At 41.6% G+C, this 20041-nt stretch overlaps 3 protein-coding genes across 3 annotated transcripts in view; 2 read left to right on the forward strand and 1 right to left on the reverse strand.

The window, feature by feature from the left end:
- The window catches only part of sema5a (sema domain, seven thrombospondin repeats (type 1 and type 1-like), transmembrane domain (TM) and short cytoplasmic domain, (semaphorin) 5A), a 42041-nt gene extending 23468 nt beyond the window's left edge, over positions 1-18573 (reverse strand). The window contains exons 1-8 of the mRNA XM_085939432.1: positions 18476-18573; positions 17003-17048; positions 11667-11729; positions 6030-6128; positions 3980-4193; positions 2985-3270; positions 2300-2435; positions 271-475 (exon numbers count right to left, since the gene is read on the reverse strand). Of these exons, the coding sequence (XP_085795558.1) occupies positions 271-475; positions 2300-2435; positions 2985-3270; positions 3980-4193; positions 6030-6128; positions 11667-11729; positions 17003-17048; positions 18476-18573 (1147 nt within the window). The remainder of the gene's footprint in view (positions 1-270; positions 476-2299; positions 2436-2984; positions 3271-3979; positions 4194-6029; positions 6129-11666; positions 11730-17002; positions 17049-18475) is intronic.
- LOC147041841 (uncharacterized) lies at positions 7552-9221 on the forward strand. The gene has a single exon (XM_085939434.1). The coding sequence runs from the start codon at positions 8007-8009 to the stop codon at positions 8853-8855; it is 849 nt and encodes a 282-aa protein (XP_085795560.1). The 5' UTR covers positions 7552-8006; the 3' UTR covers positions 8856-9221.
- On the forward strand, positions 9792-12485 carry LOC147041842 (uncharacterized). Its single transcript, XM_085939433.1, has one exon. The coding sequence runs from the start codon at positions 9912-9914 to the stop codon at positions 10965-10967; it is 1056 nt and encodes a 351-aa protein (XP_085795559.1). The 5' UTR covers positions 9792-9911; the 3' UTR covers positions 10968-12485.
- Positions 18574-20041: the final 1468 nt, after the last annotated feature.

Genomic DNA, 20041 nt, shown 5'->3' on the forward strand with positions numbered 1-20041 from the left:
CTGTCATAGGCTATTGTCGCACTGGTGGGATCAAACGGTGTGCTGATTGGCGGTGACAACACACAATAAGATAGAGAATGTGTGCGAGATGTCATTTTAATCACTTATGACTTTTTTTTTTTTTTAATCGTTGAACACAATTCTTCTGTCTCTTATAATAAAATGTGTGGGATCACATGCAACATTGACAACTTAATTCTTGTTGCATTTTGTTTATTTATCAATCAGCATACAAGCTGATTAAAAATGCACAAATGTGGTCAAACTCACCTGTGGCTAAATAGATGATATGAAAGAGCATGTCTTTGCCTTGCACCACATCCACGGCTACGTGGCTAAAGCGGACGTTGTCCTCCATGAAATACGGGACGGGAACCACAGGTTGGACCACCTCATGCATCAATAAGAACTTCTGGGCGTCTTGCAAGTTCCTCTCCGTCAGGTTCACGTACGAGCCCGAGTCGATGGTGCCGCACTGTAGAGTCGGACAAATTGTAAAACGTTCATTTGACTATAAATGACAAGTCTCAGCTAGTCCGATATAATTCAAATGTGGCTATATATTTGCAATCCTCCTTGAATAAGCAGTCGTATAATAAATTGCAATTTTCCTCAGGCAAATCATACTTGGACAAGTTACACGTATCTGAGCCTGGACATTGTAACCATTAGTTCTAAGCGACTAGCTACCCTAACAACAAAACCGCCACTTTATACGGATCAATTCCTGACATTCCACGGTCTGACAGATGAGCATCATGGAGGCTTTTCCGGTGATGGGCGATGGATCATCGCCCTCACCACTTCAGCAGACGGGAAATGTGTTGTGAGGGACAGCACTGAGCTTTATGCATGCCTGCTCTTATTGTTTCTCTCCTAGCAAAGAGACACACTGTATGAATATATATCATAATATAGCATCTCCCTATGGTGATGGGTGAGATTGGCCTTGTGAACACGGAGATGTGTATGATAACATATTTGGTGGTGACAAGGCACACGCGTGACACCAGAGATGGATGTGTGCTTTTGGCCGTTCATTCCAGTTGAGGTGAGGGACGGAAGCGTCATTTGGCTGAGTGTGTCCGTCTCACCTTCTGTCCTCTGCTAAGATTGCAAGCGCCTCTGAGTAATGGTTGTGAAATTGCATGTTTTGAAAAAAACGCCTCACAACAAAAGGGGCTTGTCTTTGCAAGTGGAAGGTGAAATATTTGAATTTCAGTCAAAATTGGGGCGGATTGTTTGAGATGCATTCTATTAGTCCCTTCATTATTATTTATTACCATCGAGGTTTATGTGGGACTGTATATTTTGATTGTGGCCCATTGTGACCACATCTGAATCCAAATTGATTCCTCAGACAAAAGTGAAAAAAATTGCTGACATACGATACAAGGAATTGTCAGGACAGCCATTCTGATTCAAAATGTAAAAAGTTGTCATTTTCAAAAAAACAAAATATTATTGAGTATTTGTGGGGCTGTCACGAGAAAATCTGATCTGAAAAAGATCTGCTCATGTTTACAAAGGGATGAAGTCATAAAATGCTCTGCCCGTAAATTCCGTGCTCATAAATCTAATCCCGCAGCATCGACAAATTGATCAAGATGTCACCCAAACTAAGATAAAGTACGCTTCGGCCCGGTGCCGAGCATCAGCTATTGTGAACACTCTTAAGGAGAAACGGAGATGGCGACGCTCGAGAAGTTTTTAAAAGTGCCTCTCTGGAATGTATCGACAGAGAGAGAGGGGGAATATGTTGGGAGTCCCGAGCAGAAGGAAAATTGAGTTCCTAGAAGGGAAATGACTTTTATTCAAATAGCTTGTTTGCAGACATGAGAAAGTGTGACAGGGCTGAGTGGCTTTCCATGTCACTGAGTGTTTGCAGACTTTTTCTTGTAGAACATCATCACGTTGAGTGCTACTGCTTGCTGGAAATATGCACAGGCTTGCCGGAACATGTGTGCCAGGGAAGGGGGACGTCTCACGGGTTGACAGCTAGGCCTTGAAGTGATTGCAGTCCCTCATGAAGAGTGGGTGAAGATTATCAGGAAAACTCTAACCTTAAGAGCCACTTCTGCTAATAAAACACCCCCCTCCCTCTCATTCCTGAGGAGAAAAAGCCTCACCGCTGCTTGTGTCGAATAAGGATGATTCATAGAAATCCAGAATGATTTTTTGAACTCATTCACTGCCGTTGACGGTTATAGACGTCAAAGATATGAACTTGGTTGGCAGTGAATTAAAAAATGCAAAATGTGGTTGGTTGTGTCTCATTGTTGGTAAAGCTTAATGTTACCTTAAAGTCAGGGTTGGGGTTAGAGTATGGCAGCCAGGCCGAGCGGGAATTTTCCTGGTACTTGAAGGGTCCATTGAAGACCTGCGATATGGCACTCAGATTGAAGGCACACACAGCGGAGGCAGCGATGCTGTTTCTGAAAATCAGCAAATGGTAAAAGGGGGATGAGAGGACAGACGGGATGATGGACGAGATGCAAGGCCACTAAACTGTATTTAGCATTGCTGTGCGCCAGTAATACACATGAAACACACCCCTAAGGTCAACTCCATTGTAAATGATGGCCGGTATTGGCTCGTAAATTCAACGACAGGGCAGAATTAAACTGTTTGGCTTGTCTGATTAACTGCACACATCCTCACTGTGAAATACAGCTCGGACTTTTCCAGCTGTCGCTTTCTGCATGTCCAAACGTCGTTCCGCTACAGCGGAAGAAAAGATTGAAAAGATTTTCATTCTCCACTCAGGACTTGGCCCATGTGAATTAGAATCTGACGTGGTTGTTTGTTAAAGTAGGCGGATTGTTTCCAATACCTTGGGAACGACTTTGATTCCAGCAATTGGGAGCCATTCAACATAGATTAGTCAGCGTATTGCAATATAAGATCAACAAATCCTTTTTCAAGCATCTCCCGTATAAACTTATGAACCCTTATGAACAAATACTGATTTACTCAAAACTCACACATTGGTAGTAAAGATGCCGTAGAGCAGCTCCAGTTCGGGCAGGTAGAAGGTGCCCTGCAGTTCGTTATAGTTAAAGGGAATTTCACCGGGCCGGGAACAGTTGAGTCGAGCCTTCATAAAGGTCGTCCACGTATCCTCCAGGAGGAAGCGGCCGCCGATGTCGTTCTTACAGACGCGTCCGGCACGGGAGAAGACCGTGCGACCGCAATCGTGCTCCACCGCGTACTCCCGAAAGAAGAAGTACGTAAAGTTGCCGATATCGTAGGATGACACAAAGTTGGGTTCTGTGGCGGGACAAGAGAAAATACAAAAAATTGACATTTGGTGTGTATGAGCCTGTCACATACCAAAACAGCGGGTGATCAGGATTAATAGCTACAGGCAATGTTATTAATGACTTTGCATTCCAATAGGAAAACTCGTTTTTCATTCTTAAAGGTTGAGATGAAAAACGGCTCGAAGAGGTGAAACGTAATAGTTCTCACCCTGTCAGAAACACGTAACCCCAGCAACACCGCCCCGGCAACCGTTCATCTTTTATGTATGACATTATTAGATCCTAAGCGCACACTTTATTCTCCTTGGCAGTGATTTAATTCATCTTTAAATGGAAGTGTAGCAGTCCCTCCCTTCTCACTTCAACCTTCTTATTCTCGGCACCTTTAGAGGGCGGAGTAGGAGGGAAAAAAATTAATCGACACGCCGTAAAATTAGTTATTAAGCACCCATTTTCCCAGGGGTTGTCACGTAGTAGCACATGGCCACTTCTAATTTCGTTTTCCAATTTAGCTTGGATGTTGAATGCGAATTAAGACTGCCTGACCAAATAAAACTTCTCTTCCCCCTAAGACAGACACCCTAAACTGTCTTAAACTCTCACTCTTGACTATCCCCTGAAAACATTTCAACAGTCTGGCAAGAAAAATGAGTACCTCCAACTTTAAGTGAAAAATCCCCAAACTTTCTATCATCTCTCAAGTTACACCTGCTTACCATTAAGCCACTTGGAGTTATACTGGGCAGTACGTAGCGGTGGCAGGCCACCCAGGCTGCGGTAGATGGCGGGGTCACGCCCGGAGAAATCCATCGCCGTTGCTGCGTAAAGCTCGCCGCTGGATGTGATGAGTGCCGTGGAGTTGTGGAGGGGATTGTAAGGACACCGTGCCATTCCGCTTATCTGATCGTGGATTTCCGTCAGATTGGTGAGCTGAAAGAACAACAACAACAAAAATAGAGACGGGTGAGCAGGTGGAAAATAGTAAGACAAAATGGCCATTGAGATCATTCCTAGAACAAAAGAAAATATTTTGAACACAGGCGTCCTGAGGGAAGTGAAAGAAAATGTAATTGCAAATGAGATGCCTTTCTTATTTCTAAATAATGGATCATTGAAGAAAGCTGGCAGGATAATACAGGACAACATATCAAAGGGCAACATTAAAATACAAACCAGCCAGCTCTGCTAATGTTTTATTTTCTCTTGCCAGTATGCAAATGAGGCAGACAAAATAAAATCATGACATTATGTTTGGTTTACATAGCACACACAAAAAATAGGAGTACAAAGAACTGTACAAACGGAAAGAAACATAATCACAGTGCAGCTTTGGACTAATTAGCAGCATAAAACTCACAAATATAGCAGCTGCCAAGTTGAATGATCGAATAAAATATGTGATAAGACGCCAGCTAATTCCAAGGCTACTTAGCCTTAATGTTTTTTTGTTTGTTTTGTGATACTATGCAGCTGCTTGTCAGTTTAAATCAACAACCAAATCTTTGGAAGGCTTTTTAACTCAAGATAGAAATTCCCCAGCTTGACCCTGACTTAACTTTGACAACCTACACTTACAAAGGGCATAGCTCGAAGACGTATGATTTAATAGTTTTCATGTAAACACAATACAAAAGAACTCGCTTAGGGGAAGTTCATTTAAGTTAGCCTTGAAGCGGAGGAGCCGTTCTGGATGCAATTACTTTCCTATCACTCAAAAGTTCCGCACGTATAACTCAGTATCGGTGGCTCAAGTCCTCCAGCGTTGGCTTGACTCTTTGCCTTAACCCATTCACAGCTCAATTCCCTCTCTGGCTTCACACATATATATATTTTTTTGTAACGATGTAATGAGTTTGCTCATATGGCAGGCTGCACTTCATTCAACAAGCGGAAAAAGGCAAGTTCGTGAGCCAATTTCCGATTTGGATCACTGCAAGTTTGCCTTCGCTGTCCACGTCCGCTCCGCCCAAACCACAACAAAACAGAGTTCTTCCTGCTCGGTCGGCTGCCTTGAGATGAAAGCCTGTTATTTAGCGGGTGACTTCTGTGGGCCGGCCGGACAAGTCCGTTTTGGGCCATTTAAAGGAAGAGCAATGATAGATCAGCTGTGCATCCCAGAGGAAATATCCAGATAGTGGATAGTGCAGCCAGCAACTGTGCAACAAGGACAGTAAAGTGTCTCTAAAAGCCAGAAATAGCTGCTTTTTTTTTGCTCATTTTTACTTTTGAACCTGTTTTTAGCATTGAGCATTCTTTGACAGTGTCAATTCACCATTGAAAGAACATTATTTGATATTATTTAGGGGTTGCCAAAACAACTAAGCGGATTATAGAGACTTGCGTCATCTAAATATCTTTCAACATAATCAGAAATGGGAAGGTCAAAGTTTGATTTCTATTAAACAGAATGTCAACTATGATAACATTCTTTTTGTGCACAACTAACATCCGTTCGGGACTTTCATGTCCACTGTGTGTTAACAGTCCATCAGTGGGTTAATATGGCGTTTGATAATATACTGCAATAATAATGTCATGACATTTGAACGTTATCCCCTGTGAGAGCTGTCATGGCTATATTAAATCATGAAAGCATCCCGCTGTGAGATGTAGACTTTGATAAATAGCGGCAAATGCTGCTCTGTACTTCTCTGGGATTTTCAACGGCGTGCTGACAGGAGGTACGAAAATCAACATGTTATTCGTGTTTGGGTCCTAATCTCATGATCCAAGTGAAATATTTGATTGATTGATGTTTAGACCGACCGTTCGGTTGGTGCAGATGGGAGTGAAGGCATTGGTCCCGCAGGTAAACAGCCTGTTTCCATTGACAAGCAGGACCCTGATGTAGTTCTGGCACTCCTCCTGCGGAAACACAGCAAAAAAAACGATGGTTAGCAGCTGGAAGCCGATCCGCTGTCTACCTATTGACGAGCGGACTAAATGAAACTTTGTGCCGGCAAGTGAGACAAAACACCTGAAACCACGGGAGGGCCACTCTCAAACATGGTCGGGGCTCGGTATCATACGATCAAGTCTAATGCCGCTCGAGCGGACAGGAGCACATCTGGATCGGGTAGCAAACCGACAAAACACAGTAAAGACTTTAGAAAATTCACTTGAGTGTAGCTTGATATACTTCACTCATGTTTGTTCTCAGCTTTTTGCCCCCCTACACGAATCAATTCACTTTGCTCTCCACTACGGTTAAGTACACACTGCCACTCTGTTCTCGACTCTCTCTTCCATTCAGACTTTGGCGTAGGCCTGCAGCAAAGCACTTAGCGAGAGCCTCACGAGAAATAAAGCGAGGTGACAGTGTGATTGACTTATCAAATGATTGATTGCCGGTGTGAACTTTGCCGTCAGGCTTTCAGCAAAGTTTTGCTTGCGATCTCCATCAACAAGGCCACGACAAATGGAACAGTGACCGGTTCACGTGTCAAGAGTGCAGTGATTGTTTTTTCGCCTCCCCCGGATACACAAATTCTCAGAAGGTTCCGTGGTTTGAATAGGGTTGTCGAGGGAGCCCGTGTAGCAATCAAAAATCTTGTAAAAGCTGCTCGTGCCTGAGACAATCGAGACGCTCATGGGAAAATAGCCGCACCGATTTGACCCTTCTGATATATATTCTATCAGGTCAAGATGGAAGTTGACTCTGAAAATTTCTAATTTACATGCGCTAAGTAAAGCAAATGAATGTTTTATGAGAAGTTGCTACTTTGTACTTCTATTACTGTGCTGCTGCACTTTTATGGCTATAGCTGTGCTAACTTAAAAGCATTCCACTATGTATATTACGCTTATGCAATTCTACATCTTTCTAACATCTCGCTCCTACAATAAATAATGGCATTGTTAATATTTTCCAGTCTTGTTTACCAAAACGCCTCCACTAATGTTCCATGACTGTATTGTAATACCCGGGCTGTTATAGTTTTGTTTTAAAAGACAAAACAATCAAGCCCTGTCACCTCAATTCTTATATATAATAGAAGAACAGATAAGCGCATTAGAGAGAAAGAAAACCATCCAATCACTTTTAAATTTCCTCAAAGCATAGGCGCTATGTCTTAACAATAGCTTACTGGTGGTATATTCTGCCAGATAAACCACAAAAGGCTTGTCAGTAGCAGGAGAAGGAAGCCCTTTATTGCTATTCTTAGTGTAAACCACATGAGTCTTTGCTCACAGGGGAGGTGAGGAAAACAATTTTATTCTCAAGGACTGCAGTAGGATTGGACTGTAATTCAAGGAAACTATCCCTTTGCCCCCTGTCTGCTTGTGAACGATGGAAAACATGTCAAGTTAACGATAGGTTGATACGCACGAGCATGCTTTGTTTAACTTTTTGTTTAATTTGTTCTAATTTGCTGTTTGGTACGCATAAAACCATTTCCTTGTTAGTGACAAAAGCTGATGCAAAAGTGCCCGGAAATTGATCAGAGCCAACACATGATGTCACAATGACAACTCTATGATGTCACTAACAGTTAAAAGGGTCAAGCAACTACTTTGATGCTACTTATGTGAATATTCAACTTGTTGTGTTCTCATTACATTCTGAAAGTATCAAAAAGTGACAGACAAATGGTTGGGTTCATCTTCCAATATGGTTGAGAGCATTCATTCTTTTATGCACCGTTTATCTGCGACCCATGTCACTCTCAGGTTTGTGTGCGTGGGTTCCACCTCCTCAATATCAAGGAGAAAAAGCTGGTACTGGATGGAGGTCTATTTGGGATGAGCGACAAAAAGAAAACTTCCAAATCAGATCAGAAACTTTCTTTTCCTCCCCGTCAAAACGAGCCACAAAAGCAAATTCTGATCTGTCACAGAGGATACCTTCGTAATCTCCGAGTTCCACGTGAGGAAGTACCTGAAAAACAATTAAGTCTTTCGGCTTCTGAGTACGACAGAATCCTCGCTAGAACCAGGGAAAAGACTTTACAGGCGGAGGAAAAGGCTTCCCAAAAGAAGATCGATGACATTAAAGCCGCAGAAGAAAGAAAACGGCAGATCATCGAGAAGGACCGTCGCTCTGCTCTGGAGGCAGAAACCGACTTCCAATCCAAGAAGCAGAGCCATGAACGTTATCAACACATGCGGTGTAAAGCCCAAATGGAGAAAGACAGTCAGATTCAAAAACTGGACACTCGTATTCAGCGGTGTAAGATCCAGTCTGATCTGGACACCCAATTTGAGTGGAAAAAACACTGCGAGGCAGTCGAGATTGCCAAAGAGAAGGCCGACTTTGAGCGGATGCTCAAGTATGATCAGGAAGCCCTCAACGAGGTTGAGGAGCGGGAGAAGAGGCGGAAGGACAAGCGGCTCCTCCATTTAGAGGTACTAAAAGAACAGATAAGGGAAAAGGAGGACTGTGCCGCCGCCAGACGTCGGGAGAGGATAAACATGGCCAAACTCGAGACCGATGATGTTAAGCTAAAAAATAAATGCATCGATGAGCTCAAGGAGGAGAGGCTGAGCGATCTCAAAGCTTCTGGGATCCCGGACAAATATTACAAATATATTGAGAAGAAGTCGGCAGAAGATGGAGCAAAATCCAAGCAATTCCAGTACCATGCACAATGATCTTTGACCAACATGGAGTAAAACTGCCAAACATTGACGGATGACTGCAGGTTTGTAAACAATGGCTACCATAATGGCAGTTTTATCAGACTCCAACGACAGTCCTTCATTTCAAGACCAAAGAATCGAGTCAAGTATTCTGATTGACTGCAAATGTTCAGGACAATAGGCTCGGTCAACCCCTTCCCCACTTTTTTTTATTTTTTTTTTTTTTATGCTGGTGCTAGGTAGATATTAATGCTCCATATTTGGATGTAGTAAACATGGCATTTGTACACAATCACATGATATCACCTGACCTTTTTGTTGTCAAAGTGCCTAACCTTATCTATGGTACTAAAACAAATTAAAACACTTTTCAGTGTCTCTTTTCTATCTTCTGCACTTCTTCTCCCAAAGAGGTGTCAAATCTGGGTCCAGGCAGTAAAAACCCTGCCATAGTTTGGTTTTAGCCAAAAGTCATTTCACCCGCCTTATTAACACAGGAGTGTTGGATCAAAAGAAAATGTTTAGGGAGGAATAATTGTGACACAGTGCTTATTTTCTTACCATGGGCAATCCATTTTCTGGGAGATTTGGTTCTGCTGAGTTGGTATCATTAACCAAAGCCACTGAATGATGTTGCCCAGTAAGGAGTTGCTATCCAGTTTGATAAAAACGATGGAACTGTTTTTTCAGGTATAATATTGAGGAAAAAGTGCTCCCGTCTGGAATTGTGTAACTCTCGATGCATGGTTGGAATCAGGTGGCATCAAATCACACAAAAAAAAGATATGTGATATGTATCTTTAGAACTGATCAGCAAGACCAACAGATCTTGTGGATATGATGTCATGGTCTCTCAGTTACAAAGCCAACTGTGACTTCATCATGATGTGGTGAGTGTACTCAAATAGTGATGTCATTAACCACCTCTAGTTTAAAGTCGTGAATTTTTACATGTCGGTTTTTGTGTTGACATCGAAGAACCGATGGGACAACAATACATGGGTTTTTACATCAATATTTTTCTTATTTTTTTTTTTTTTTACATTGGGACCAAAATAACGGAGAATCATGAGTGTGGCGGCGTCATCTTTGGCCAGGCAGGGTCGGTACTGCATGAAGGACCCGCTGGCTCAGCCTGATGAAGCTAAATATGGAGTTGAGTCCAATCAGAAGGTTCCTTTGATACGTAGGCAGCCAAAAAAGACTATTGTTATCTGCAACCAAGGCTTCATATACAATGTCCGAGTTCCACGCGATGAGCTCTACGTGCAGACAATCAACCTTTCGGAGGCCGAGCATGAGCGAATTCTCGCAAAAGCCAAAGGCCCAAGTATCCTTGACAAGGAGTTGGCAGCGTTAAGAAAGGCGGCGATGAAAAAGAAAGAGGACATAAAGGCTGCCGAGCAAAGAAAGCGTCAGATCATTGAGAAGGACCTTTTCGCCATCAAGCACGAGGCAGAGAACGAGTTGCTGTCCAGAAGGCTCGCCTACGACCGCTATCAGCAAATGAGGGAAAAAGCAGATATAGAAAAGGACACTCAAATCAAACGGCTTGACAGGTTGGTTATGAACAGTAAAATCCAGGCCGAGCGCGACAAGCAGCTTGTCTGGAAAAAGCGCTGCGAGGAAGTGGAGATATCCAAAGAGAAGGCCGAGTTTGACCGGGTGATCAAGTGTACGCAGGAGGCCATACGCAGGGATGAGGAGCGGGAGAAGAAGCGATTGAGGGACGCTTATGCGCATTTGGAAAGCATCAAGGAGCAGGTGAGGGAACGCGAGCAGATGGCTTTAACTCGGCGCAGGGATCGACTCTATGAGTTCGGCAACATGAGGGAGAAGATTGAGCAGAGGAGTCAGTGGCTGGAGGAATGTAAGGAGGAGAGATTAAAAGAACTCAAGGCTTGCGGGATCCCGGAAAAATATTGCAAGTACGTTAGGAGAAAGACCAAAGAAGACGAAACGCCGCCTAATAGAAACCGTACACACAATACGTTTGATCAATTACTCCAATGGACAAACTGTTCTACTCAAAATCCTACAGAGCTGGACGATATATTGAATCCTTTCCCGCCTTTACCGCCAATCTCTATAAAGGACACACCTGAAGGAGGAGATCTGGAATGAAAGACAGAGACCCTTTGCCTTCCACCTTCTTTCGTCATAACCAAAGAGAAGTGACACATTAGTGAAGGAAAAAAAAAAAAAAGATTTGAAGAATGCCAATTGAAAAAACAAAATCTATATATTTGTGCAATGTGAGTTAGGAATGAGATATGGCAATGGTTGATATTTTTTTTGTGTGAAATGGTTTTGTTGATCTTTTTCTAAATGATGTTGAACAATGATTTCTTTCAAGGGATCATATTGTTTGACAGGCTTAGTGGTATTTAACAATGTTTGTTATTGCGCTTGACAAGTAGCCTGCACTGCACCATCTAAAGAGGATACCTGACATTGGTTGACCTTAGAACTACCTCTACAAGTGGATGAGGTTGTGTTTTTATCTGTGTTAGTATATATTTGTGTTTGATACCAGAATAGTTGAAACCATTTTTTTTTTAACAATTAAAACAAAAGTATCGATATTTGGTGTGCTGTTTTGAAAACATAAATCAGACCTGAAAACTTAATCACATCACATTTTGTTCCCTCTGATCCAGAAATGGTTCCGTGGTTAGGGGACCTCTAACATAAGTGATCATTTCACCTTCACCTTCATTTTTCATTTTTTCTTCATATTTCTAAATATATAATGTAAATATTTTCTATTTGTAAACTGCTTTCTTTGTGATAGTTAAAATGCTTCATCCATACACAACATACCTCAGACTTTCCTCGGCTGAAGCAAGCTCCCTTAGTAAACTCATCACAGTGCCACTCAGCTTCCTGCAGGAAGAAAGAAAGGAAAAAAAAAATCTGAAAAACATTATGGGGGAAAATCATGTCAGTGTTTCGCTACCCGCATCAGCGATTTTGCCACGCAGATTGCTGGGCGGGATGACTTAAAGCAGAGGCCAGTGGTGAATGAATTTGTCAATATGCTCTCATCATCCTCAGCCCCATGCGTGAACACACACATACAGAGCCAGTTCGCAAGGCTAAGTTAGATACAGACACAAAATCCAATTAAAGTGGGTTCCGAGCGCAGTCCTCCAGAAGCTAGAGTGCGCACAGCAGAATGCCAATGTGATTGATTTGTGAGCGGGGATAAATAAAAAAAAAAAAAAAAAAAAAAAAAGATTTCAAAGCATAACACAAGTAGAGGAGGACGTCAAGGTGATTTACATGTGAGGCCGACAACGGCTTGATACCACTTCTTAATTTATGAAATAAGTGTTTGCCTCACGATGGCATCGCCACTGAAATCGCCTGCCCGTGATAGATGGAAACTTGTCAGTAGAAAACTTGGCCAAAGTGGACATTATTTGCTGTGTCTGCAGAAATTAACATCTAACCCAAAATGATTGATTAACCAAAGTATGTGCTTGGGTCGTATTTGATTTTTTCTTTTCGAAGGGCTCTTCCTAAGGCATCCATTTTCAAACCACGCACATATGAATAATTGCATACACATATTGTCAGCATTAGGAAAAAGCTTAAATGGAGTAGAAAGGTGAGAGAATCCGTTCCCATTTAAAAATCCCATTGCATATTAATGTGAGCTAGCTTTTCTCTTCTCACTGTGACCTAGTCAATTTAAATTCCAGTCGTAAACTGCCACAGATGTGATCCACATATAGTAGCAGCTCAGCCAAGTCCCAGCGGAATTGGATTTTGGGCTTTCAGAGCAAAGCATCATCATTATACTGCAATTTATTTATTTTAATACCTCTTGTTATTATATCATTAAAATGGACACCCCTTACATATATGATGGCCTTACCAAAGGACGACAACATTTGAGTTTATTTCAATGTAGCAAAATAAAAAGCTTTTTAATGACACTGCAAATGTATTATTATTGATTTACTTATCAAAATGGAATATTCAGAAAAGAAGTAGCAGGGATTTCCCTGCACATCGGGAGAGGTGTGAACTCAAGGTAGAGAATGATAATAAAAACATATTTGTGTCACTCAAGCGCCGTGACTACGCAGCGTGAGCAGTTTTTCGATGTGATTCATCAACACGTAGGAGCATCTCGTCCGTCCTTATACTAAGTTGTGATTGCAAACGAGCCGTGAGTGATGTACAGATACCGATTGAGACGGGGGAGATGAATAGAAACCAAGGACAGGACATAAACAACAAATAGATAGAGCCTACTTTAGACATCTGTCAGAATGAGGGCAAGATTGTGGGCTGAGTGAAATAGTTAGCCAAGGAGTGATGAGCTGAATTGTAAAAAGGCCATTATTATGAGCAAAGGAAACTCATGGAGGAATCGCTTGTCTGGCTGCAAGACGCGGGCGGCACTGTGAGTGAAAGCTGGACAGCGAATTTGGGTGGGATTCAGTGAATAACTAATATTCCAGATATTTTCTTGATGCTCCAGTCATTTCATTTATGGGGAAAAAAAATGGTTGACAGGTCTGAAGTGCCACTCGAATAGTTTGGTAATTGTCTGTCCAGGATAGATTTTTATTTTTATTTTTTAACGAACGTCAAATCTGTGACAACGTCGAGCTGGCAATCTCCATTAAAATTTTCCCAAAAGCCCATGTTAAGGCCATGTCGCGTGCTTTTAGTAGCAGCAAATGGTCCAAAATTTCTCAATTGGATAAAGAATTAAATATGAAGCATGAGGACTTTATTTTCATGTCTAAAAGCTCCCTTCAGTTATGGCTTTCAGGGCCATCATTAAAAAAAGGTGTAAAGTGTGTTATTAAACCAAGGGTGCAATTGTGACCAAAATGGGCTGCTTTCATTCACAACATACAGGATCATCTCCAAAATTGCTGTAGGGTAGACGAATGGGGAAGTGGGTGTCATGTAAGTGGAAGATTGCCGGAAAGCTGTATGCTGTGCAATTTGCACTATTGAATTACTGCTGTAGTGTTGGCTACCTCAATGACTACATTGACGTGATATAGAGACAATGCAGTACGGCAACGTCAGTGGCGCTTGAGTGTAAGGGGTGTGACCGGAGTGTCAAGTCTAACACCGAACCCCCCCTTTGTGTTGGAAACCATTATCACCGTCCCAGATGTTAACACGGATGTCACCGCGCATTATCTGAATACGTGCCACGGCTGCCTGAAGGTTTACTTAAGACAAATGCCCTGCTTGAGCAATTTTCCTTTAAAAGGGACTGATTGATAAAAGATAAAAAGGCTGTTAGAAAGATGTGCCGAATTGGCTGTGGGAAGTCAAATGTACCATCCCGGTCCAAGCGTTTTCCATAGCGCTTGTACTCGTTAGTGTGGTCGATGAGCCAATGCGTGTCCCCTGCTGACTTTGAGTGAAAGACAACTTGTTGTGTACCTAATTTTGTGACCAAGATTTCGGTCGGAAGTGGAATTTGTATAACTCTAAGATAGCAAATTGGTTCCAAACTAATGACGTCACGTCGATTCATCTATTGTGGCCTGAAGGTGTTATAAAGTAGGACAAGGAGAAAGTACAAGCCGTTTGCTCTTGACAGTGTTTCGCTGATAAGCGAGGACGAGGGTGGAGGTTGACAGGAAGACAAAAGCCACGACAGGCTTTGGGAATAAAAACATCTAAAGAAGCATATGTCAACTCCAACCATGAAAGGAAAAGGGAAGATGAACTCACAGAGCAAGGTCTAACATGTTTTTTTTTTAGATTTGAATAGACAGTGATGTGTGGTGACTTTATTACAGATATACGGTTTCGAATTCTGTATCTGTCTCCGATCTTGTGTTTCTTTCCCTCTATTTTCTGGCCACCAAGTGTAGCTGACACTCAAATTATGGTTTCTGGTTTCAGTGGATCTCTTGAGTCTGGCACTGATATGTGTAACAAGGCAGAGAAGTCTGTCCCTTAAATCCTCCATAAAGTCATTGCAATTTGAAAAAAAGACTCAAGCTACATATGATAGATTTTGTCATGAAGTGACTAAAGGTTTCAAAGCTGCAAGAAATACTTCATACGTTCACTATTCAAGCCCATGCCTCTCCACTCCCTTTTTTTTTTTTTTTTTTTTTTTTTTTTTTTTTTTTAAGTGCATACGATCACAAACACCTCTTAAAATGTGAGAAAAACAATATTGCAGAAGGGAAAATAGTCTCTAACATCAATACAAATGTATATTATGTGGCTGTATAACCAGTGAGGTAATCAAATTCCAATGCATACAGAGTATTCTTTTTTAGAAGACACAACAGGAAAGAAAATACTATCGAAGGTATAAAAGGTAAAAGAGCATCTTTGCTCTTTAAAATTCCACACTTGCACTCAGCCTTCTGCCTGACGTGGAAAAATCGTCTCCAGTCAAATGCAAAGCAGGGACGAGCACCTGGGTCACTTCTAAGTTTCAAGCTTCTTTTTATTTTATTTTTTATTCACTTGCATCACAGAGCACAGTGCGTGACCAGCATAGACAAAAGTTTGACGGCGTCTTAACTTTTGTTTGACCAAGTGAACGTCTTGTGGTCTGGAAAGGAGGGATTAATTGATAGGATTGGTGGAAATCTCCCCCATTGAATCTCGGATTAAAGATGGAAGGATGAGCTTCACAAAGCATGCGTGAGCATCCAATCGAGACTGCCTGAGCTTTTTCTTGTGTCTCACACTACCCTCCGCCAGAATTGGCCTTGCCTTCTATGTCATTTCATCATTTTTCTCATTTTGCTTTCCAGGCAGCTTTGTGTTTACATGGCTGCCACTCGTCCCTCTTTGTTCTATTCAGCCATTCTCAATCCCCTGTTGCCTTTTTTTTCTTCTTCTTTTTCCTCAATCTCTCCATTGGTTCTCCCGGGATTTTAAATGGCAAACATCAGCGGCTGTCTACCCATCAAAGAACTCTCGCTGCTACCGACAACAAACAAACCTTGGATGTATCAATGTTTGTATGTGAAGACTGCGGAGCCTCAAAGGTTTAGCTCTGCAGGGGGCAGAAGTACATGCAAGGCTCAATTAGGCATGAAAAAGTTACATTTCCACAAAAGCCTTAGAATACTGGCTGTTCAAAATATTAGTTCTCGAGGTACCCTGAAGCAAGGCACCGACCCTTTGACTGCTTTGGGGCTTGACACTGTTTTACAGCCCCCCTCACGTTTCTGTTATGCCCCAAGAGATAGATGCCAGGAAGTAGTAATTGGAGTTGGTAAGGGGAGTAAACAGGGGCGGAGCTAGAGGCGGGGCCACGGGGCCACTGCCCCCTTCTGAAATATGTTTGGGTATTTTCTGACCCCGCACCTTTGAAATAGTATTTGGGGTTGTAAAAACATTGTTTTTGTTTTGAGATATCCTTGAATGAAAACATTCCTAGCTCCGCCAGTGGAACACACGAGCTGTAATCGGATCAGCATCAAAGCGTGTGCAATCGTGCTCCTTCATACAATTTTCCATTACGATTCGTACATTAAGAACAAAGGGAAATGTCCTCTCGGGAAAATAATTCTTCCCCGGCCTGTGCGACATTTCTCAATAAAGTTCAGTTGAGATTAGTTTTTGAAATACGGTTAGGTGTCATCTTCCAAACGAAAAGAACAAGGATTAAAACACAACACCTACGTGGATAATTTTCAGGGTCACTGCATTTCCTCATTTCTACTGACAAACGGCTCTTCGACTAAAGGCCATTATTTCAAACTAATATTAAACAACATTATGTTATATACTGCATGTCTGCCTCAGTTCTGAGGATGGAAATCAAATCTTTTGAGGGCTGTAGATACAATTACTGCAAATAAAGTGGATCAGTAAAATAACAATTGACGTGTCTAAATATTTTGAGAACATCTGTTTGCATGGCACCCATATTCCTACTCTGACCATATTTTAGCAACTTGTGCTTGAAAAAAAAAATATTCAAGCAGCTCTTTTCCTTCCTTGTGAGAGGCTTATAAGCAAACAAGCTGTCACTTCAGAGGACATTGTGACGTGTGAAATGCAAAGCCGTTTTTTTTTTTACCGTGACAGCTTTAAGTTGTGGGTAGTTTCAGCTTACTTCATCCTGCATGAAAAGTGTTGCTTGGGAGGCAAGTGGGCGGGGCTAGAAAGTAAGACGGCGGAGGAATATTTACACTCACCTGGATCAGTGTTAGGTCCTCCAGATTGAGCCTGAAGAGATGATTTCTAAAAGGAAAAGAGGATGGCGTGAGGTATGGTATTCCAGATATAAATAGAGGAATATTCCACGGGGGATTTCTAGTTTCGAAAGTTCAGAAGTAAACTATTTTGAGCGTGTCAACATATTTAAAAGGGCAGCTTGACTTGGAATTTCAAATAAGCCTTTGCTTTCATTGATTTCAGTAGCAACTGCAGCAAGAGAATATTTCCACCTCAATCGGAAGTCGTTTAGCAAGTTGAATGGAGACAAACTATTTCCAGACACAAATTGAGGTGCTCGCCTTATAACATTTCTCTCGTCTCCCAATACAATAAAAACGACGGAAAGAGTTTGTGACTTCAAATCAAATCTAGCTTATCTTCTTTGATTTCATCGGTGGTGTGAATATATGAAAAGGACAAGTATTCTCTGAAACCTTGTTGTGGTGAATCTCTTGCGCCACCCTGCCTAAAGCCTTTTGCTTCGGCAAACCACAAAACGATTTCATTGACAATCATGGCTTTTCGAGAGCGATGGCTCTGGCAAGAAGTAATTTTTTTATTGACCCACAATGTATCAAGATGGCTGCATTGCCAGCAGGAGACCCTTGAGAACTACTTTCATTTTCTCGTTGCTGCTTTTTTAAATGGTCTATATTTTACATGTCCTACAAATCATCATCCAGGAGGAATTGGTTTAGATTCCATTTCAAAGTGTCAATAAATGAATTCCATGAAAACATTCCTATCTTACACTTGTAACTTTTCGTCACTATTCTTCCTTTTCGGCATGCACTGCGTCGCCACACTCCCTCGGTGCATGCACACACATATCGTTATACACAAACCGAAATCTATCAGTCTTCCTGAGGAGAAGCTATCAAGCATGTTTTTTACCGTATTGATATTTGCATCGATCCCTCGTCCCCGCCATTATCACCCACGTCTAACCCAGCTTGCCTCCATCTATGCACCCAACCACAACACCCTCATAGTTAGACTCTCAGCAGACGTCGAAGTTGGCGGTGAGTGAAGACTGAATTAAATCACTTTTCTGAGTGGCCCTACTCCCACACACTGACAGGATTAGCTCAATGTTAGCTAAAATAGAAAGTGCCTAGATGGGGATCTTAAATTAGGTATTAGGGTCACTTTATATAAATTCCTCAGGAATAACGTCTTAAGTTATATTTCTTCATAGGCTGTGCAGTAAGGCATAAACATGCCACCTTTAGTTTCAAAACATTACAACTTTTGTTTTTCCTTTTTATTATGCCCCCAAAAGACCTTTGAGGGAAAGGATCCGGCAAAAGTCGTTTTTCTTGGCCTTTTGAAGAAAAGCTGATGTCGCGCAATGCACCAGTGAAGCGCAATAAAATACAACACGATGACAAGGAAAAGTGAAACATTGCCGAAAAAACACTAAAGGGGAAAAAAACAAAAGTATTAGTTACCTGGCACCCACAATCAGTTCGTTCTGGCTGGGATCAAAGGTCAGCTGGGAATAATCCACCGTGTCCTCTGCTTTGAACCGGAAAATCCACGGCTCCATCCCTGCCAATGGCAACAAAGGACGCGAGTTAACCAATCCGAGACACAGCTGCACAGATGTATTAACCGTCGTATTGTAACTTTTCTCTCGACGCACGCAAAACAACAAAACAAGTCTAAGGGTCACCCTTGATTTACAATTTCATCTTCCTTTATGTTCACAGATGTTGTTTTGCAATTCCAAGTGTTTACAACAGCAGTGACACATTTATTTTGCATTACAATGAACTTGAAAGATGCCATATGCACACAGACAACAGATACACTGTTTATTCAAGTGCACACAGCTTGAATTGGACCAGGAATGGAATAAATAGTCACCATCCAAGACAATCATTCTCCGTGGCAAAATAAAATGATCGTAGGTTGTTATTTCAGACCAGTAAAAAAAAATAAAAATCAATTAGCATTGTTCAGTCCATTTATAGGCTATAATTGGCAAAATATTTCAAGCTAACCTTGTATAAACTGGCTAGCATTATTGAAAACAACTTTTATAGTTGATTGCAAATAATGCTTTTTTTTTTGCACCTGTTTCACAAATGATGAGCCGCGTGTTTAAACGCACAGACATCACCGCAGACGGGAAAATGACATAACCCTGGCGTCCTTGCACTCGAGCCATTAACCTTTACCCAATCTAATCACGGGTCCAGGGAGTTTGCTTGCCATGAGGAGAGTCTGTCTGCTGTCTGGTTATTTGATGGGATTAAGAGAATACTCAATCATTCATTCATCTCACGTTCAATCTATGTGCATCATAACTCATCATGCCACAATTGTATTAGGGCTGTAACAAGAATCGGATTTTATTTATGTTGCAGCAGTCAAGTTGAACAATGTGAATTTTGACGCAAATATTATATAAACATATAAATAATCAGTTGCTCCATTTTGGGTCAGTACATTTTTGCAATTAGGCCTGACATGATTAGTTAAATGGCTTTTTAAATAGACAACAAAAGTGTGTTAAACAAAACAAAATAACAAAATACCTACTTTTTGTAAGTTAAGTCTTTGCAACCTTTGCTTGCAGTCTCAGAAAAAAAAAGATGTAATTCTTTCTGTCAAAGTTCAGTGTCAAGGGTACCATTTGGATGATACCATCTAAGTGGCAAGCCCATCAAACTCTAAACACTGTAGGGCAAATAATATGTTTTTTTCTGTAAGTGTAGTCTTCAACAACAATTATCCTCTTAGGTGGGAGTAAGTGCATCTGAAGTTGCTCTTGGTCTATGTGCCAGAAATCCAGCAAGTTTGGATTCCCAGCAATCTAAATTCATACAGACGGCCTTTTTTTCCCATCAAGGTTGGAACACAGCAAAATGACAGGCTGAATATACTGCAAAATGCGTTGTTGGCTTCTTCGGGCGCACCTGTCAAGATTTTGAATGAAAGCATGCGTTCCCTTGATAGCACCAAAAGCGTGCACCAACAAAAATGTGTTCCTGTGACAAATGCTGGTGTTG

This window comes from Syngnathus leptorhynchus, chromosome 19 (genome assembly GCF_054491065.1).
Source record: "Syngnathus leptorhynchus isolate UIUO chromosome 19, UIUO_Slep, whole genome shotgun sequence".
Lineage (NCBI taxonomy): Eukaryota > Metazoa > Chordata > Actinopteri > Syngnathiformes > Syngnathidae > Syngnathus > Syngnathus leptorhynchus.